General features: G+C 42.7%; 2 protein-coding genes across 11 annotated transcripts; one reads left to right on the plus strand and one right to left on the minus strand.

Moving 5' to 3' along the window:
- Window positions 1-2,528: 2,528 nt before the first annotated feature.
- Window positions 2,529-20,921, plus strand: LOC113568130 (homeodomain-interacting protein kinase 1-like). Of its 9 annotated transcripts, none has more exons than XR_014125340.1 (4): window positions 2,529-2,600; window positions 2,982-4,461; window positions 4,674-7,432; window positions 8,099-9,129. XR_014125340.1 is itself a non-coding variant. In XM_081720840.1 (4 exons), the coding sequence occupies exons 3-4, from the start codon at window positions 9,011-9,013 to the stop codon at window positions 20,834-20,836; spliced, it is 324 nt and encodes a 107-aa protein (XP_081576966.1). In that variant the 5' UTR covers window positions 5,710-7,432; window positions 8,099-8,559; window positions 8,926-9,010; the 3' UTR covers window positions 20,837-20,906. The 9 variants fall into 9 exon arrangements, 7 of the variants coding, with proteins under 7 accessions (XP_081576966.1, XP_081576967.1, XP_081576965.1 ...); XR_014125339.1 differs by lacking the exons at window positions 2,529-2,600; window positions 2,982-4,461 and adding exons at window positions 10,095-10,158; window positions 20,800-20,921 and having other exon boundaries at window positions 5,710-7,432; window positions 8,099-9,297; XM_081720840.1 differs by lacking the exons at window positions 2,529-2,600; window positions 2,982-4,461 and adding an exon at window positions 20,800-20,906 and having other exon boundaries at window positions 5,710-7,432; window positions 8,099-8,559; window positions 8,926-9,297.
- Window positions 11,245-21,054, minus strand: LOC145659288 (uncharacterized). Of its 2 annotated transcripts, XR_014125337.1 has the most exons (4): window positions 17,232-21,054; window positions 16,658-16,742; window positions 14,026-14,124; window positions 11,245-12,731 (listed from the first exon to the last, which is right to left on the minus strand). XR_014125337.1 is itself a non-coding variant. In XM_081720836.1 (3 exons), exons 1-3 carry the CDS (start codon window positions 17,646-17,648, stop codon window positions 14,084-14,086), a joined length of 543 nt encoding a protein of 180 aa, XP_081576962.1. In that variant the 5' UTR covers window positions 17,649-21,054; the 3' UTR covers window positions 11,245-14,083. The 2 variants fall into 2 exon arrangements, 1 of the variants encoding a protein (XP_081576962.1); XM_081720836.1 differs by having other exon boundaries at window positions 11,245-14,124.
- Between the last annotated feature and the right edge of the window lie 73 nt (window positions 21,055-21,127).

A 21,127-nucleotide genomic window follows, 5' to 3' on the forward strand; every position in this document is an offset into this window, starting at 1 on the left:
TCATGTGGGTATGCGGTAGGATGGCACACTCCAGCCTACCCACTTTGATTGTTAGTCATACCCATCATCAATTTCCCTGGAAAGGATGTTGTACCCCAGCATTAACTATCCCATCTCTGGTCATATATACACTTTCGCAGTTGACATCTGACAGAGCTAAAAGGTCTGTAATTACCGGCACCCCTAATAGGTATGGTGGGTATGTACTGGCCAACCCATGGACTATCCCTGGAGTGAACACGGGTTGGAGTTTTTCCTGGGAGGAGAAACTACTGCAGCCCTTAATAAAATTAATGGTTTGGCATGGCAGGTAATTAATTTAGCCAATAGGAGTGAAAACGCCCTGGCATTACTCAATGATAAGGTAGATAAGATCCGTACCGCTGTCATGCAGAACCGCCTAGCCCCAGATCTCCTCTTGGCAAAGGAGGGAGGCATCTGCAAGGTCATTAATTAAACGTGTTGCTTTGACATCCCTAGTTACTATAACAACATTACTGACATCATTTCGCATATGAACACCGCTATTGCTGAGCCTCCACCTGCCGATGATTCTTGGTTCAGTTGGTTAACTGAGCTTGTTGGCCCTTGGGGATCTTGGCTCATAAACATATGTTTTCCCATACTCCTGATTATTGTGTTGATTCTTGTTTGTGGACCCTGTTTATTGTCACTCCTGTCTTCTTTCATAAATTGCATTTCTACCTCTGTGATTAATCATGCTAATGTTGCCTTGGTGCCTGCGTATGAGAAAGGTCTATATACTGATATGTGATTCCTTTGGAATCAAAGAGGGGCGTGTTAGATACTGGAGCCTTTCTGTCTTCAGGCACTCAACGCAAGGTCTCTGCCTATCAGCCATGACATGGCGGCTTGACCGCGAGCTGGTCGCCCGAGGTCTTCCACTCCTTCTTCTTGTCTTCTTTACCGCTCCCTTTCTCTTTCTCTCTCTCCCTGTCTCTCTTTAAGGACAGCAGTGGCTCATGACGGGCACGGGAACAGCTAGTGGCTCGTTCATGCAGAGAACATCTAATCTTTACTAACCTTGTTTCTTTCCTTTCTACGTAGACCCTTAGAACATGCCTCACTTTTCCCCGTCATCCTGTAGATTTAGATAGTAGATTTAGGACACATATATACTCTATGCTTTCCTCGATAAAGTGGAACTCTTGATTCACTACCTTGGTGTCAGTGTCTCTTGACTTCCCCAGATCTGGCTACAGAGGATGGATGGCAGTGGGTAACTTGAAGGAGATTGAACCTGAAGGATTGGTCACTTTGAACCAGTTTCTAACATTTGCTTAAATAGTAAATAGAATTAACGCTGTAGAGCACAGAAGACCTGTCTTGTGTTTTTGTGTTCGCTTTAACGGAGATCTCTTGTGGTGACTTGTCACAACTACGGCAAGAGGCAGCCGCAGACGAGCTCTTGGACGCCAAAGATCGCAATAGCTTGGACTTTCATGTTCTATTTGTGCTTCATTATGCGTACAGTAGTTGTGGCATGTTTTATTTTTCCTTTCATAGCATCTCATAACATAGTAAAGTGAACAGTGGGAAAGTGGAACAAAAGAAAGGCATTAACATTGGGTCCCATGACAGTGTTGCAGTAAAGAAAGGGAAATAGGACATAGTTGACATTTCTTTTCATAGCTTGCAAGTAGTTCTCTCTCTCTCTCTCTCTCTCTCTCTCTCTCTCTCTCTCTCTCTCTCAGACAAATTGGGACACACATCTGTGCTAATGATTTAGGGTTAGATTTTATTTTATTTTATTTTTTATTTTTTTAACAATACCCATATTTTTATACATTTATATGTTGATGATGGTTTTGGTTCTGTATGAAATTAAAATATTTTTTATGCTGCATTTGGCCTCAATTAATGTATTTTAAACATATTAGATGTGAGTCCTTGACCAGCATGTCAATAAAGCTTCATCCAGTTGCTCTTGTCACAGTGTGTTCAGTTCTTCTTAAAAGGTTAACATCACAATTCTAAATTGTATTACAGTAAAGCAAAAATTTAAAGGTTATTTGGTTGTACTATTCTATTGATCCTATAGTCAGTGGCTATCAACAAGAAATGATCAAGCAAAGTTTTTATTGGGGGTGTGTCTGGAAAGAGAACTACAGCTCCCGGTGAGATTTTTGGTTCAAGATTAATCGTCATGCAAATGATTGTGATTAACGCTTTGTCTGTTTAATTCAACTATTATACTATAAACCTAATATTTTAATAGGGCTGGCAACTTTCTAGATCTGATTACTACACCTGTGTGAAGTACAGGTGCTGTAGCTATACAAAATACAAATGTCCAATGTAGCCTAATTATAATATATACAACCAAAAATGCATCCAACATAAACACCAGAAGCCTGGACTAATGCTAATGAACAGAAGTGCATTAAATCTAGGTAGAACTGCTCGATAGGTAGGATAACAAAACTTGTCCCGCCATATAAAAGAAATGAGAGCGTGATAAGGATTCCAAGTCGCCACCAGATGGCGCCCGAGACCGCTTAAATGTATTCCAGTCGGAGCTGCCTTTTACTTTAACATGCCAGGATACACATTCACTGGATGGTTAATCTTTCTAATGGGTAAGCTATATTTTTATAGTCAGGAAAGATTTTTATTATTATTATTATTATTATTATTATTATTAATCAGTTAAGGAATTCATGCTGTTGCATTTTGCTGAGGTGAGGGAATATTGCATAACCCTGTACTGGCCAAATAATTCGATTTGATGTGCTATTTTATGGATTAATACCATACCTGGCATGGTTTTAATGCTACATGGTCAATACTTGCTGTCAAAATGCAGAGGTTCATTAGAAACCTCTTTCCTTCATAATAAGGCTTCCTGTTTTTGCAACTGTTTCGCGCTAACACCACTGTTTCTGCATACTAGCTCTTACTGCTCTCAATCTGTTTCTCGTTTTTTCTCTTGGATTTAACTACATTCTACATGGATGTAGAATGCAACTTCCATTGAAAACTACTTTATCATTACAAACTACATCTAAGGTACCACAAACGTAAGTAACGTTAACATTTTTGCTTTTTGCAACATGTTTATTCTTCGTCGTTAGCGATTGTTTTATCTGTGAGAAGTGTAGTTGAATTGCTAGTCTGACGGAGAAGACTCAAGCGCTAGAAGTGCTCTGGTTATAGGGGACTTTATTTTGCGACACGTGAAATTAGCAGGCCTTTAGGGAGACCAGCAGCAACAGTTAGCTGTATAGCAGGTGGCAGGGCGCCGGACGTTGCAGGTAATGTTAAGGTTTTAGGCAAGCATGGGTTTTCTAAGATAGTTATTCACGTAGGAGATAACGATATACGTCTTCGTCAGTCAGAGATTATTAAAAATAATATTGAAGAGGTTATTTCCAAGATTCTAGAAAAAGCTGTAGCTCAGCAGTTAAGCTCATATCTGAATCAGAACCGAATGCATAAAGGACGGCAGACACTGGATGTTGAGAAACTTTCTCTCATTTAATCCTGACAAAACAGAGGTGCTTCTGTTAGACCCTGAGACAGCTAGATCATCTAATTACTCAATGAACCTCAGTGGAATCACAACCTTCCCTAACAGTTATAGATCTAGGAGGTATTATGGATCTCAGGCTCTTGTTCGAAGCTCATGTAAATAATATTTCTAGGACCGCCTTTCTCCACCTTAGGAACATTTCAAAGATTAGGAACATGCTCTCCTCACATGATTCAGAAAAGCTAGTCCATGCATTTATTACTTCAAGATTGGACTATTGTTATGCCCTACTACTAAGTGCTTAAACAAGCTCCAGCTAGTTCAAAATGCAGCAGCCAGAGTGCTCACTAGAACTAGAAAATTTGAACCCATCACGCCTATCTTAGCTACTTTACAGTGGCTCCCAATAAAATTTCATACTGATTATAAAATACTTCTAATTACCTACAAAGCACCGAAAGGTCTTGCCCCACAGTTCCTTACAGAACTCTTAGTTCATTACAAGCCACCATGTCTGCTTAGATCAAAAGGTGCAGGTTCTTTACTAGTACCAAGACATTAATTGTTTGTTTTTTCATTTTATACATGCATTTTTCTCTTTAAATTGTTATTATTGCGGTGACTGTTGTCGGCCAGAGGAGGATGCCCCCCCTTTAGTCTTAGTTCCTCTCAAGGTTTCTTCCTCATGCTCTATTGGGTTTTTTTCTTGCCACTGTCACCCTTGGCTGGCTCACTGGGGGCTTGGACTTGGAGATTTGTAAAGCTACTTTGTGACATCTGTTGTAAAAAGCACTATATAAATAACATTTGATTTTGATTTTTGATTTGACCTCCCGAGGAAAAGCCAGAGTAGCTCCCACTCTGCTTCCTCTGTGAGCCATTTCCCACCACTGGATGAGCCCCAGAGAGAGCGAAGGATCCGCGGCCCACAGGCTGCTGTCAGAGAAGAGCGGCCCCACTTCAGGCAGGTGGCAAAGAGCTATAATTACAGAGCATACCTAAAAATACACAAATGGCATGCTTTGGAAAAATAAATATAAAAATTAGTGAGGGTCACCCTGATAGTGAATACATTTGTTTCTGTGTTTTTAAAAGTTGATTTTATTAATGAAACCTGTTTAGCATTACCGATATCATAACACCAGGTATGTACACCGTGTTCTAATGCTGTTTTAGGGAGAAGAAGAAGGGGAGCTTGACTCTGGTGCAGTCTCTGGCCCAGAACCACACCGACATCCTGCTTCCCAAGCTCCACGATGTGTGCCTGACTGTGGTCCAGAGGGGCTCTCTCAGGGACAAAAGATTCTCTAATCAAATCATATAAACAATGGCCCAAAAAGGAGCTTCGCATTTTGCTGTCCGAGCTGGAATTACTCTGTTTTGTGACCAAAATGGTTCTAACCTGATGAAGTCAATTTGGAATGTTCTAGCAAGGAATATTTTGTCCTTACACATGGTGGTAGAACTGTGCAGTACAAACCGATGCTTTTCCTTCTCTGACACACCAACTAAATCTGCCACATATCGGATGAGTCCAATCAGCGTGTTTAAGCAGGCACATCCCCAAGGAGTGCCTGGACACCTGAGCCCCATGTCCACTGTCTCAGGTGAAGAACCTGAGCTCCATGGTGTTGCATGCTTCCATGACAACACTAATGCACATGTCCACCCACCTGTGGAGGGCCATGGACGCCAAGGCGGAGTTGGTTGCCTGCATGCTGCCGCACAAGGCGGGCGAGAGCAACCTCTTCATCAGGGAGGACAAGGACCTTGCGCTCGGTGCCATGGTGCAGAGCTGCTCGCCCACTCAGGTCATTCATGCTCTGCTGGCTGGGGGACTCAGGAAGGATCACCTCACCAATACCTCTACAAATGTGTGTTGAAAACGGTCATGCAGCCATTTGACCAAAATAAATTACACTGCCAAAAGAGACTTTTAATAGAAGACAGAAACACATTTATAGTACAGCAGAGCCCTGCTACTACAAGGCAGTAATAATGGAATCTAGACCCTATAATAGGTTTATAATAATCACACGCTATAATAGGTTTCCAACAGTCCCATGTTGGGCCGTAGTTCAGCTGGGTGCTGGGAATATTGACAAACTATCGATATCTTGGTGCCCTTTTTTTTTTTTCTTTGGCTCCTCCTACAGGTCCAGTAGTCTGTGATGTCATCCCACGATAGATCAGGAAGCAGCTCCCTTCGTCACAAGCTCCCTGACCAGCCCTACCATCGGCCCGTGGCCTACTTGCTCGGCCAGAGGAAAGCCTGTATCCTTACCTGTGAGAGGAAGAGGAACACGGAGGGACATGAGGGATTCGGACATTGAACATCAGCTCGATTATTGAACTTTATTATTGTAGTTTCTGGGCTTATTGTTTGTTTTAATGCCTTCATTTTTGTTTTTAAATAGTGTTTTTTACAAACAGACTAAGAAACTGTATTAAATCTATCTCAAATGCAATGTGTTTAACAAGTTGATTGTCGTATTTTTAATTCCATGGGAAGTGTAACTATAAAAAATAGTTCTTTGGCGTTTTGTGGCAGTATGTATTCAAAACATCAAGCTCTTATGTAGCTTTTATAGGATCTTACCCTCTGACTTTGAATTTTGGCTTAATTTAAAGGGATATTCTGGGCTAATTGGAGCTAATTCTACAACTATAGTAGTGAACTGTATTACTACAGAGAAATACTTTTGGGATTGTGTGTGTTTAAAATAGAAAACAAAAATTGAAACGGGTAATTTATCAGGTTTCGGATTTCCTGTTCTGCTGGACTGAGGGCATATTGCTATATTGACAAAATCCAAGTAACTGCAAAATCTTTAAATAGTACAATACATCAGCATGGGCCGTGGTAGTTCAGCGGTTAAGGTACTTGACTTGTTCTCGGAAGGTTGCTGGTTCACTGCCACGTTGGGCCCCTGAGCAAAACCCTTAACCCTCAATTGCTCAAGTTGTACTCAGTCATAATTGTCACTTTGTCACATAAAATTGTCATAATTGTCACAAAAGTGTCAGCTAAATGTAATCAGCACAGTTGAAGAGTGATTAACCACACTAAATCCAATACTAAGAGACTGGTACAGTGGATGAGGCACAGCAGGATAAAGCACTATTTTTTGCTTTCCATCAGCAAGTGCTACCTTGATGCAGTCTTGCTACTTGGGGATTTTGCAGGCTTTGACTCCTTGGGTATATAATGAGGATTTTGCTTCAGTTAAACTCCTCATGAACATGTCTGACAAACCTGCACCTATGCTCTACCAGGACTTCATTGAATACTTCTCTTTCAGTAACTTGGAGCCTGTGGTTTTTGTTTAGCTATTTCTGACATGACTGGGCAACATTTTACATTTAATGTATATGTGGAATCCACAAAATCTATACCGTAATACTGTAAAGAAATAGTATACTTTATACATTGTAGCTAGTCCATGCTAGACCCCCCCAAACAACTCCACATAAACTTCAGCTAAAATAAGCCTCTTCCTTTCCATGATGTCCAAAAGTATTGGTGATCAAATCATTCTTATGTCTGCATGAGTTTCGCCAAACAGCGTCAAACGAATGTGCTACACTTTATCTGCTTACAACGGAGAAGTTGGTTGACAGCATGCAGACCTTTAAACGGTTAAACTAAATAAGACAAGTGAAGGGTCTACGTTTTCATCTAAACCTCCTCTATTTGTTGAAACAGCTGCCAATCACACCACTTGCCTAGGAAACATATGAAGTAAATAATAGTCACCCACCCCACTTTTTATGTAATTGAATTTTCTTTGACAAAATCTAAAGTTATCTTATACCGGAAGCATGTTTTAAAAGGCCATTTAAAAGGACAGGCATGATTGTTGTGGAAATTTACCAGCAAAACACGAAATATTTAGCGTGGGATTCTGGAGAACGGATGCATGTAGACGGCTGAAATCGGTAAGCAGGTACATGTATTAGTCCTAAGAAATGTTATGTTGATAAATGTAGTACTTTAAGAATATTGGATGCTATCAGGTGATTTATATGAGTCTGCCAGTTTGGTCCAGCAGGCGGACAAGCAGACACTGCAGTTTTGATTATGTCTGGACAAAGAGTAAAATAAATGTGAGCTTTTATCTTGTCCACTGGCGAGGTTCAATACGTGCACTTGAAATTCCATTTTATGACGTTACACCTGTCCATGTCACCTTGTTGCCATGGAACGAAGAGTCCGTAGAGTAGCGAATTGATATTTGGTGGAAATCTTCTCACTCCGGTCGATATAGCATGCTAATAATTTCAATTATTTAAATTAAGAACCGCAAAACAACATGGATGATCATGAATTATATCCGTTCAGTTTTCTTGAGCCTTCTTTCCGTAAGGTTAAAAGTGGGAAAATAATCAACACTGAGGGTAAGTTATGAAGTTAACTAGCGGTTAGTGTTAGCGTTAACTAGCTAGCGTTAGCTAAATCATAGATCGTGTTTTGTTTTTTTTTGTTTTTTAAATCTGTTTTAGTTTTAATTTTGAATATAGCCCCTAACTAGATCCGCATAGCATTCCTTTGGTTAGTGCCCCTGTTTTCATCTTTCCCTAAAGGTATATTATCTTCCCCTTCAGATTCCTCCAGTGGGATCTCCAAGAAAGTAAAATTCGAGAGTAATTACTACTTGCGGAGTCCTAGCCCTAGGATTCGGCTGGGGACGCCCTGGCCCTCGGATCCAGGGTTCAGCAGCCTGAAGAGGAAGAGAGAAGGAGAACACAGCAGCAACAGCGTAAAGATCCTGGAGGATCTCTACACCCCTTCGTTGTCCAAGCGCGTGGCCAGGGGCGGAAAAACCACTTCTTCCACCCAGTCCATTGCGTACTCCGGTTGTACCGCAGATAGCAGCAAATCCGTAGGCGATTGCGTATACCAGCTGGTGCAGAATGAGATCCTCTGCTCTGCCTCCAACAGCTACAAGGTGCTGCACTTCCTTGGTCATGGAGGTTTTGGCCAGGTGGCCAAATGCTCCAAGAAGGACACCAATGAAATGGTTGCCATCAGATCCTGAAAAACCATCCGTTCTTTTCTCGACTGGGTCAGATCAAGATGGGAAAGTTTTGCTTACTTTTTTGGAGCTTTTGATTTGGAATCAGCTGTAGCCCTGATTCTGTCATTGTTTAAGATTTTACAACATGCGATCTGTTGGTATCAGATGTGCTAACTCACACTGGAATTTGTATACAGCCAGGGTAGCACAAAAACACTTGTGTTTGGTATCAGCACACTAGTCCTAATTTTCAAAGCATCAGTAGGAACTAGTTCAGATAACGCACGGACAGCTTGAAGCTTAGTATAAAAGAAAGCTTATCTACAATTGCATAAGTCATGCCTGCTTGAATGTGTATTTAAAAAAAACGCGCAGAAAAATTAAATCTGTCTTTCCTCATTTGCTCCTCCTCAGGTGAGCATCCTGAGACAGCTGAGCAGGGAGAACGCATACGAGTTCAATTTCGTACGCGCGTGAGTGCTTCCAGCACAAGAAGCACATGTGCCTGGTGTTCAAGATGCTGGGGCAGAACCTCTACGACTTCCTGAAGGGCAGCATGTTCAGCCCGCTACTGTTGAAGTGCGTCCGGCCCGTGCTGCAGCAGGTCGCAACGGTGCTCATGAAGCTGAAGAGCCTGGGCCTGATCCACACCGACCTCAAGCCCGAAAACATCATGCTGGTGAACCCTGTCAGGCAGCCGTACAGAGTCAAAGTTATCGACTTCGGCTCGGCTAGCCACGTCTCCGAGGCTGTGTGCTCCAACTACCTGCAGACCAGATACTACCGGTGAGGGACACGTGCTAAGGCGTGTTAGAAATAAGTGTGCACTTGTTGCACTCAAGTGTGCTTTAAAGTAGAGCTGCACATTTTGGCAGTTGCGATGACCCTGCTACACATTAAAATCGCGATAAGCATTACAGTTAAGTGGAGCACGATTGATTCATATTTGATTTATAAGTGGTTTAATTTTAGTGATTCATGTGAGTGCTGTTATTATAGCAAAATACCTGATGAACCCTCTTCAATGTCTGAGATTAGTTAGGATGCTCCGAGTTGCAGGCTTTGGTAATATCAGTATTGTGCATGTCCATACAAAACCGCTGTGCATTGTAGCTATACCGTTAATTAACAGTGTCGTTTACTGAGTAACAGCGTTTAACTGCATTGATACTCTGTATTTACTTAATGGAAAACATCATCATTGTAGTGTCAGTGCATTTTTGCATATAGTTCCATGTTATAATAGTGGGTGTGTAATGTAAAGTGCTGTGTAGAAGGAAAAAAAAAAAAACCTGGACTCATCAACAAAACACTATTTAAACCTTTTACATTTTCATGAATGAATTCAACACCCTTTGTGTTAAAGCAATTGCCGCTGAATCAAATATTAGGAACATGCTCTCCTCACATGATGCAGAAAAGCTAGTCCATGCATTTATTACTTCAAGATTGGACTATTGAAATGCCCTACTATTAGACATATTTCAAGTAAAAACATTGTGTGAAAATGAAAATAAGATGTTGTAACACGTTGGCAAGGATCACATTTGCATGTAATTTTAACTCTACTTTCACTTCTGTAGATAATGAAGCAGGTTTTACAATAAAGCAATCGCCTTCTCCACTGTTTCAGGGAATTGCAATTTGGTGAGTTCACACAAAATGTAATCTATTTTAGTAGAAGATGTTTTAAGACATATTTCAAGTGAAAAAAATTGTGCAAGTGAAAATAAGCTGTTGTAACCGGTTTGCAAAGAGAACAATTGCATGTAATTGCAACTCTGTTCTTTCACTTCTGTAGACAATGAACAGGGTTTCGGATCAATCTAATCAACTAACCTCTGTTTCAGGGCAACCCATAGTGTTTACAAATAAAATGTAATGGAGGGAAACATTTTCTAAGACGTATTTCAAGTGACAAGAATGTGTGCACATGAATACAAGCTGCCACGTTTGCACTCTGTACATTAGAATTAATTGAAGCTCTATTCTTTCACTTCTGTGAATCACAAAACAGCATTTCCAATCATTCCAATCGCCTTAAGACTGTTTCAGTGCAAGACAGTGTTTTCAACCAAAATGTAATATCTGATAAGTATTGATTTCTAAGATAGATTTCAAATGAAAACATTGTTTGAAAATGAAAACAAGCTGTTGTAAGAAGTTGGCAATGATCACATTTGCATGTAATTGGAACTCTATTCTTGGGCTTCTCTACACAAAGAAGCAGTTTATAATCATGCAATCGCCTTATCCACTGTTTCAGGGCAATACAATTTGTTGATTTCAACCAAAATGTAATGTATTTGAGAAAAACATCTAAGACGTTTCTAGTGAAAAACACTTGTGCAAGTGAAAACAACCTATGGTAAGCCGTTTGCAAAGAGCACATTGAAAGTATTTGCAACTCTGTTCTTTCAGGTCTGTGAATTACGTAACAAAGTTTCCATTCAATCTAATCTTCTTAACCCTGTTTCAGAGCAAAACATTGTGTTTACAAATAAAATGCAATAAAAAAAATTAATAAAATCTGCAAGTGAAAACAAGCAAAGAGCACACTGGAAGTAATTGCAACTGTTCTTTCACTTCTGTCAATTATACAACAGAGTTTGCAATCAATCTAATCCCCTTAACCCTGTTTCAGGGCAATACATTCAGTTTTCCACCAAAATGTAATGTATTTGAGGAAAACACTTACTAATACTTTGGAGGAAAAATAAATCGGACTCGATCCAGATTTGCAGATGAGCGAGCTTTATTGCTTCTGTCCCTGAGGGAGGGAGAGAAGCCTCCAACCTCTCTCTCACATGAGTTCATATACCCCCACAATTCCCCGTTGTTCTCTTATGTGCTAATCTCGTGACTCCAGGTGCCAGGCATCTCAACTGTCTTTGAACATTCTTTCCTGCTAAAAACAAGTTGTTACTCCCTGCTGCTGCACACCTGCCCAGCCACAACTAAGCGATAACTGTCATACTAATCACTTTTCTATTCACCTTTCTTTCAGACTGGTCAAGACAAGGGCAAAGGTCAAATTTTTTTACTTCCTCTTTTAAGCAAGCATTAAGCATTTTCCCCTTATTTCCCCCCTTTGATAATATCACACATTATCACTAACTAAGATGATTTCACAAATAAGCTTATTCAACTCGTTTGAAGCTAGACCTCAAATGGGTAACATGCATAATAATAAACTTCATGAATACATTTCTAAACATCGGGATCCATCATCCAGTCTGGAAGAGGGTTTAAGTCTGGTTCCTTGGCGGGGTCAAAGTCATCCTGCAGCTCCAGGGCATCTACCTTCCTTTTATTTTAGGGAAATGACAACAGTTGTGTAGCGACTAATAACTCTATAACCCTGGAACAACAGGACAACACACAGCTGGCCCCATCAGCCCCACTGCTGCTAAAGTTGAGATAACCGTCCCTCATGGCCATAATTAAATCGGTTAAATGGTGGTGAGCATCTGGAATGTAAAAACAACAGTCAGTGCCCAACACCTTGCACACTCCCCCTTCCTTTGCTAAAATTGTATCGGGAACAAGCCTGTGTTAAAGGACAGCAGTGTGAATGGTGGACAACTCCCTGTCTATTTTTCCTAAAGCCACTTTAGTTTCGTTTGCTAAAAGCTGTGTCTGCCATGCCAGCCCGTTTATTTTTTTGCAAGGTAGCAGCGATACTGCCGCCAGGTAGTAGGGCCCGACCCACTGTCGTCCAGGGGTCCCACAGATGATACCCATGCCACCAGTGAGGCATGGTCACTTCTCGTTTTATCCTACTTGAATTTTTGTCCTGAACTGTCTCTGATGGAATGAGGGATCGGACTGGGGGAGCCACTAGTCTCTGGGACCATCACGGCCAATAACAGAAGGATCAGCATCCTGTCGAGAGTGGTGAGGGTCGAACGGTCTTGATACCTTAGGGACGAGAGGGTGGTACACGGCCTTTTCCTCTCTACTCCCCCCTTAGGGCAGTCACCTTGTCACCTCTCTGGATCAGGAAATCTCTTACAATGCGATGTGTGCATCCAAGTTTTCCTTCCTTAGACCTTAGCGGTGGTGTGAGTAGTCAGGAGAACCTGTGCTGATCCCAGCCACCGTGGTTTGTACCACCGTCTTCTTCTAAGGTCCTTAATCACCACCCAGTCCCTGGGCTTCAGGTCATGGAGTGGTCTGTCTGCTACTGCGGGAAGATTCACCTTCACCTGGAGCCGGACCTGAGAAAGAGATTCATGCAGTCTAGCACAATAAGAAAGCATGACGTCAGATATGGCTCCTTCCAGCTGGTTGGATGCTCCAATTCCTCCGAATCCTGCATTTGTTTGGCATACAAACAGAATCGAATACGGGCTAAGACCGTGTTTTGCCTTTAGCACCATCCTCATGCTCATGAGCACCAGTGGGAGGGCCTTAGTCCATGCCAGGCTTGTCTCCTGACATGTTTTTGCCAATTTGGATTTCAATGTGCCATTTCCCTTTCCACTGCTCCACCACTAGCGGGGTGGTAGGCACAATGCTAGGGCATGTCTATGCCATAGTATTTGCTTAGCATGCCTAATGACTGATTCACGAATGGGGTACCGTTATCACTGGAGATTCTGTTAGAAATTCCCCACCTGGGAATAATTTCAGTCTGCAAAGCCTTTGCCACCATGTCAGCATCCTGCTTCCCTGTAGGAAACACTTCCACCCATTTAGAAAACATACACACGATAACAAGGCAGTATTTTTTCCATTCACTCGGTGTTAATTCTATGAAGTCCATTTGTAGGTGTTGGAATGGTTCTCACGGTATAATACCTGAGGCACTGACTGTCCTTGTCCTACATTGTTCTGTGCACATATAATGCAGCAGCTACAAAACCTTTAGAGTAAGTTGTAAACCCCTTCGTATGCTAATGTTTCATTATTTGTTGTGTCATCCCCCCTTTGCTCACGTGCGTATGCCTGTGAGCAATGGTAGCCATATAAGGAAACGTAGCGTGGTAGGCAAGGTTTGCCGTAGGGTCCAGGCCATATACCATCACTGAGAATGCATCCAGTCCTTTTCCAGGTGGTCTTTACTTCTGCTGAGGCACTCTGCTGCATTTGAGATATTTCAAGAGTGGGAGTAATGGGAACTGACATGGCTTGCAGTGTCACCGGAAGCTTGGCGGCTCTTTTTGCTGCCAAGTCAGGGTGGTGATTCCCTTTTCACACTTTGCCTGTTACCTTTAGCATGGGCAGTGCACTTACACACAGCTATAGCAACTGGTAAGGTGATCGCATCTAGCAGGGTCACAGCACGGTGATGGTGCTGGGTATGTTGCCCAGAACTAGTGAGGAATTTTCGCTGTTTCCAAATCATGCACTACACCAAAGGTGTAACGACGGTCTGTATAAATGGTGACGGTTTTATCTTTAGCAATTTTACAAGGTTCTGTTAGCGCAATCAGTTCAGCTGCCTGGGCTGAATAATGTGAGGGGTGTGGTTCTCCCTTAACAGTACTATGTGCAGTGACTACTGCATACCCGTCCTGCAGCGTCCCTGTCTCTGGATCTCTGGATACACTCCCATCTACCCACAGCACTAAATCAGGGTTCTCGAGGGGCTCATCCTGGAGGTCAACCCTAGGTGAACAGAGATGATTTGTTAGTGTCACACAATCACGCGGCTCCCCATTCTCTGGCGTAGGCCGGAGGGATGCCGGGGACAGCGTTGTACATCGCTGAACCATTACATTAGGCATTTCTAGCAATGCAGTTTGATATATTAGCCATCGCTGCGCAGTGAGGTGTGATGTCATGTGGTTAAGAAGTGCATGTACAGTTTGTGGAACCAGCAGGTTTAGTGGGGTGTATCCAACGATGTCTCGTGACGCAGCCAAGGCCGCCCTACTGCCCTTAGGCACTGTGGCAGGCCTGCGGCCAACGGGTCTAGTTTGCAGGAATAGTAAGCAAGTGGCCTATTTCTATATCCATGCTTCTGCAGGTGAACTGTCATCATACAACCATTTCATTCGTCAACTGTCTGGGTGAATGGCTTGTCTGAATTTGGTATACCTAAGGTGGGTGTGGTTTGGAGGGACTGTTTTAACCCCACGAACACTTCCTCTGCCTCTGGGGTCTACTCCACCTTGGTTTGAGCTCTCCCTGTTGGGACTATGACTTTCAATGGGACTTCCAATTGTGCGTAATTAGGAACAAAGGTGAGGCAGTATGAGCACGTTCCTAGGAATGAAAGCAGCTGACATTTGGTGGTGGACCTTGGAATGCCAGTGATGGCTGATGAACGGTCAGTGGCCAATGCCTTCCCGTCTCCAGAAATCATGTGACCCAATTTTTCTACTGGCTGTACACATTGTAGCTTCGACCTACTGACTCGGTGGCCAATGTCGGCCAAGTGCAAGAGTAGGTGCAAGGAATCTGTTTCACACTGCTCTTGAGTGGGTGTAGCCAGAAGTAAATCACCGACATACTGCAATAGCACACTGCCTTCCAATAAATAGAGTGGCGCTAGGCTGTCTCTGAGGGCCTCATTAAAAATAGTGGGAGATTCACAATACCCCTGGCACAAGCGCGTGAACGTATTAGGTTTTCCCGCGAATTGAAAGGCAAACCAATACTGGCTATCCTCATGCACTGGAACACTGAATAAGGCGTTAGTTAGGTCCACGACAGTGAACCATTTACTATCGTCTGGTATAGATGTGAGGATTATGTGTGGGTTTGGAACGTTTGGAGCTCTTTGTCTAACTGCTGCATTGACTGCTTTGAGGTCCTGTACAAACGTCCATTCGTTACGACCCGTTTTTTTAACAAGGAAAATTGGTGTTCGTACAGGCGAATCTGAGCATAACACTATCACTCCTGTGTCTGGGAGGTCTTTGAACACTGGTTTAATGCCTTCTATGGCTTCTGGTTTCAGGGCATACTGACGTTGCTTGGGCCTGTAATCTGACTTAGGTGTGATTTTTATTGGTGCTACCCCTTTAATCATCCTACATCATTCTTCCCTCGTGCCCACAAACATTGGGAACCTTTTTTAGGAGGGGGGACTCAGGAAGAGGCACGAAAGTCTGTTCCTGCCATCCCTCATGCTTTTCTACCACCCCCACATGTCTTGTAACCTTGAGGGTAAATTGCTCTTTTTGTTTTCTTGTTCCCGGGCAGCTATTTACCTCCTCTCCCTGCTCATTAATTTCTCACGTACCTTCTTGTTGTACTCTAACCCAGGGCCCCAAGTTTTCCAATTCGAGGCCTCTTGGTTTTGTGATTGACACATGAGGATGTGAGAGTGCCATGGCAAAATGCTCCTTTTAGTGAGTAGGCGGGCCTTCAGCTAGCATCACTGAGGCTGTGCACTTCCCCTTTTCCCAATACACATAATCGAGGCAAATTACCTCTCCTGAGAGCTCCTTGCCGAACCACTCCTTTTCATACTCGTGATCAGGCCCTATAGACACATATGCGGTACAGTGCAGCTTTTCCAATTTCATTACTTCTACCCCTTTTTGTTCACTTCGTTTGAGAATATCCGACACTTGCACATAGTCAGTTCTGGTGGGTTCCTGCACAATAAGCCACTGGAATGAGTACAGTGGTTCAATTTTATCATAGTATGTCTGTTGACTCAATTACCTTTAGGCCCTCTGGTCTGGACTCAATTATTATGCATAGCTGGTACATCAAATCTCCTCATAACAGATTTACTGGACACACTGTGGACATTAAAAATGCATACATGAAATTTCGACCCCCTTCACTTTGGCAAGGGAGAGGGTGTGAGTCTAGGGAAGTATGTCCAGTGGCCTCTACCATAATCAATGTTTTCCCAGATAACGGGACGTCTATTTCCTTAACCTGAATTACAGATTTTGCAGCACCCGAGTCCACCAGGAATGACATTCGTATACCCTGCACTGTTAGGGACAGTTGTGGCAAGCAAGAGTAAGGAGGTGCGGCATACTTCAGATATGAGGGAGATAGAGTGTGGTGCATGTGTGCTGGGAGGATGCAGTGTGCATGATGTGTGTGTGCTCTTATCTGTAGCTGTGGCTGACCCGTCCCCGACTCTGCCCATCAGTCTGCTTCCTCGTCACAGCCCCTCTCCTTCCGTGTCTTACATTCTCTTAAGAAGTGTCCTTTCTTTCCACACATGTACCATTGATCATCTCTTTTGCCGTTGTCCTGCTCGTAGCCCCCTCTTCCTCTTCCTCTTCCTCTTCCACGGCCTCTGCCTCTTTGTCCTGCGACAGATTGATACATTGTGAGGGCTACTTAATGTGCCTCATTCTCTTTCCTTATTCATTTTTTCTCTGATACGGTCCTCAGCTGTTTTTCAGAGTGGATGGCATACTGCACGATAGTGCACATGGGGGCCGTTTCCCACCCGACGCATAGCTTGCATACTTCTTTGCTGATTTCGTCTCATAGACCGTTCATGAAGCTATTGCGGAGGTGGGCTTCCCATGCTTCCCACTGCCATCCTGTCCGGTCTTTCTGTTCCACAGTGAGTAGTGTGGACTATGAGTCTACCACAGTATTCTTCCAGATTCTTCTCCGACCCTTGTCTGCAGCCAGCTATGATGGCAGTGTTAACTCGTATTGGGAATGCCGTGGTTGCACGCGCATGGCTGACTATCGAGTGCCGCAGCTTGCATGGCTGTGATGGCATCGTCGTAAGGGCTGGGTCATCCTAGATAGGCTGGGGGAGAGACTTCGGAATAGGCTTGTACCACCGTCACCGGAGTGTCTTGCTTTGGCCTCGGCCTGAGCTGCTTCGGCTCTTGGCTCGGTCCCGGCACTGCAGCTCCTCCTACAGCCCCTCGTTCCTCTTCAGCCGGTGGTTGAACTGGTGAGGCGGGCACTACAGGGGCTGCTGTTACCGGTGGAGTGTGAGGCATTAGTGGGCAGGAGTCGGTATCAGGGTCAACCTTGGAAACCTGCACAGACTGAAGCCTCCGAAACATGTGGTTAACATCCCCCTCCCTCTTCTTCCTGTCTCTCTCTTCTGCTTCCCTCAAATTGTAATGTATGCGCTGTAACTTGTTTATCCCTATACAACCTCTCAGGAGAAAACTGTATTTACTCCATAATGCTATTTGAGCCGTTACGTCTGGCCCATTATGTCTGTACATAATTGTGACTTCCATTTTCGAGGCCGACACCCTGACAGTGCAGCTATTTCAGCTTTTTGTTTCTTACTTTTACTGTTACCAATCACTGCATTAATAATAAAATCAAAATAAAGAAATCGATCAAATGTGTTATTAACCCATTAGTGTTACAGAAGAATAATATTTTCTCACTTTTTTTTCTACACAATCAGAGGCATCAATCAATTTCATACAAATATTGGAAAGTTGTTTACCACTTACTCTGTGTCAGTTGGCTTCAGTCATTCACACAACGCTGACACTGTCATCCTCCACACTAAATCAAACTTTCCCGATCCGCGGCTCATCGGAGTCGACACTACCACTCGTGTCTGTTGACAGGAGGGGACTCCAGTGCCACTGTTTCCTTTCAGTCCACCTTTTGGAGTCTACACTTTTGCTCCAGTGTCCTCACACTGCACTGGGTCCCAGACCTCCCTACAACAGCCGCCGGATGCGCCTTACCCTCGGTTCACTATACGGTCGATTGCAACAGTCCTGATCACACCTCTGGAACTCCTTTCTCCCTTCAAATATGGGGTTTAGGAAATTAGGACATTTTCTTTCCTCATAGACATCTCCCTCTCTGTTGTGTGGTACGGAGCTGTGCAATCCTGCCTTACGTCAAATTGTGGAGGAAAAATCAATTGGACTCGAGCCAGATGTGCAGATGAGTGAGCTTTACTCACTCACTTTAGAAGACATTGAAAGTAATTGCAACTCTGTTCGTTCACTTCTGTAGACTACGAAACCGAATTTCCAAGCATTCTAATCACCTTAACCACTGATTCAGTGCAAGTCAGTGTTTTCAACCAAAATGTAATGCCTGGATAAGCATACACTTTCTAAGACATGTTTCAAGTGAAAACATTGTTTGTTTTTATTTTCAATCTGTTGTAACCTGTTTGCAAACAGCACATTAAAAAGTAATTGGAACTCTGTTCTTTCACTTCTGTTGACAATGAAGCAGGTTTTACAATCATGCAATCGCCTTATCCACTGTTTCAGAGAATTACAATTTGGGGATTTTAACCAAAATGTAATCTATTTAAGGAAAACATCTTCGAAAAAGTTTCAAGTGAAAAAAAATTGTGCAAGTGAAAACAAGCTGTTGTAACCCATTTGCAAAGAGCACACTGAAAGTAATTGCAACTCTGTTCTTTTACTTCTGTGAATTTCACAAGCATTTCCAATCAATCTAATCTCCTTAACCCTGTTTCAGGGCAAAACATTGTGTTTTCAACCAAAATGTAATGTATTTGAGGAAAACACTTACTAAGACAGTGGAGCAAAAATCAATCTGACTCGAGCCAGATGTGCAGATGAATGAGCTTTATTGGTTCTGTCCCTTACGCACCAAGGGAGAGAAGCCTCCAACTTCTCTCTCACATGAGTTCATATACCCGCACCATTCACCATTGTTCTCTCAAGGGCCAATCTTGTGACTCCAGGTGCCAGGCATCTCAACCATCCTTGAAAACACAATTATGTGTTTTCCTTAAATACATTAAAAGCTTGGTTGAAAACGCAATGTTTTGTCCTGAAACAGGGCTAAGGAGATTAGATTGATTGGAAACTCTGCTGTGTAATTCACAGAAGTGAAATAACAGAATTGTAATTACTTTCAATGTGCTCTTTGCAAATGGGTTACAACAGCTTGTTTTCATTTTCATACATTTTCACTTGAAATATATCTTAGAAAGTCTTTGCTTATCATTACATTACATTACATTTTGGTTGAAAACACTATGTATTGCCCTGAAACCGTGGTTAAGGGGATTAAGATGATACGAAACCCTGCTTCATTGTCTACAGAAGTGAAAGAACAGTAGCAATTACATGCAAATATGATTATCAACAGCTTGTTTTCCCTTTCACACAATGTTTTCACTAGAAACATATCTTAGAAAGTGTTTGCATGTTCAGGCATTACAGCTTGGTTGAAAACACAATATATAGCACTGAAACAGTGTTTACAGCAAAAAGAATGCTTGGACACTGTCATTGCCCCCCCGTCACGTGGTATGGCCTGCTGCAAGCGGGCGGGGGTGGGGGTCACCCTTGGATGTAGCCACACGCCCGTGATGGCACGCACCTACACAGCCTTTAACATTGAATGTTTGTCCGTCTATTTAAACCCCCCGTCAGTGCGTGCCTCATTGTTGGTCATTGTTAATGTTCATATTAATGTTAGTGTCGGTGTATGTTAGCGTTAGCCATCGTCGATGTTTATGCAGTCTGTGTTAATGTTCATGTTGTTTAAAAACCGTTTGTGTGTTCACATTCACTGTTCTTTTGTGCGAATGCCCTGTTGTCATTTGTTTCATGACAATAAATATTCTACAGCATCAAAGGAGTCTGTGCATCCTGCTCCATGCCCGGCCGCACTCGGGCCGTTACAGAAACAATGATTTGTTATTCACAGACATGAAAAAAACAGAGTTGCAATTACTTACAACGTACAGAGTGCAAACGTATTACATCAGCTTGTTTTCATGTGCTCACATTGTTGTCACTTGAAATATGTCTTAGGAGATGTAATTTATTTGAGGAAAACATTTCGGTTGAAAACACCAAATTGTATTGCCTTGATACAGTGGGTAAGGCGATTAGAATGATTGGAAATGCTATTTCATAGGCTACAGCAGCAAAAGAACAGAGTTGCAATTACTTTCACTGTGCTCTTTGCAAACATGTTACAACAGCTTGTTTTTACTTGAAATACATCTTAAGAAAACCCTTCCTAATATGCATTAAATTTTGGTTGAAAGCACTATGTATTGCACTGAAACACTGATTAAGGCAATAAGTTGATGTTTAAGGCATTGGAAACGCTGTTTCTTCTTCTACAGCAGCGTATGAACAAAGTTGCAATTATTTGCAATGTGCTCAATGAAGACATTATGTATAGCACTGAAACAATCTAAGGCAATTAGAATGCTTAGAAACACTTTCATAGTGTACAGAAGTGAAAACGTTGCAATTACTTGCACTGTGCAAACATGTTACAACAGCTTCTTTTTACTTGCACACACTGTGTGCAGGCTGCTGTACAGCAGAGCAATCCTAACTTGTTTTCCATAAATTCTCAATTCTGTTAACTATGCATGTTAATAAATATTGCCCCACACTGTGCTCATGTCTGTAGGTGGAACTTGACTCCAAGCAGAAGCCATACTTGCTAGAGAGAACAAGGCTGCACCGGAGCAGCCTTTGTTCTGGTGCTCAACTCCGCAACACTAAGGCTAAGGCATGCACACCAAAAAATACTGTCCTGGATGTGCCAGTGAATGATCTGGAGAACATGACAGCAGGATCACAGTGCTGAAAGATGGCATAGCTGAGGAACAGTGGCAATTTAAGGATGCTCCAGGGTCATGCGTCCATCCATTCACCCATGGGATAAACGACTTATAAATGTCACTGAGAAGGATGAGGATGGTGGATAAAGGCCTTCAGATCTTTACATTTATGAA

This window comes from Electrophorus electricus, chromosome 9 (genome assembly GCF_041902795.1).
Source record: "Electrophorus electricus isolate QZ-2024a chromosome 9, ASM4190279v1, whole genome shotgun sequence".
NCBI classification, from domain to species: Eukaryota; Metazoa; Chordata; class Actinopteri; order Gymnotiformes; family Gymnotidae; genus Electrophorus; species Electrophorus electricus.

Bases quoted from the DNA above. Each gene is read 5' to 3' on its own strand.
- LOC113568130 (XM_026996312.3), top strand. From the start codon at position 7,807: ATGGATGATCATGAATTATATCCGTTCAGTTTTCTTGAGCCTTCTTTC. The intron at 7,892-8,098 runs GTAAGTTATGAA...CTTCCCCTTCAG, and splicing joins GAAAATAATCAACACTGAGG to ATTCCTCCAGTGGGATCTCC.
- LOC145659288 (XM_081720836.1), bottom strand. From the start codon at position 17,648: ATGGAAGTCACAATTATGTACAGACATAATGGGCCAGACGTAACGGCT. The intron at 16,743-17,231 runs GTACAAGCCTAT...AATCTGTCGCAG, and splicing joins AAGACACTCCGGTGACGGTG to GACAAAGAGGCAGAGGCCGT. The intron at 14,125-16,657 runs GTACATGTGTGG...CTGTTCACCTAG, and splicing joins GGCAAAAGAGATGATCAATG to GGTTGACCTCCAGGATGAGC.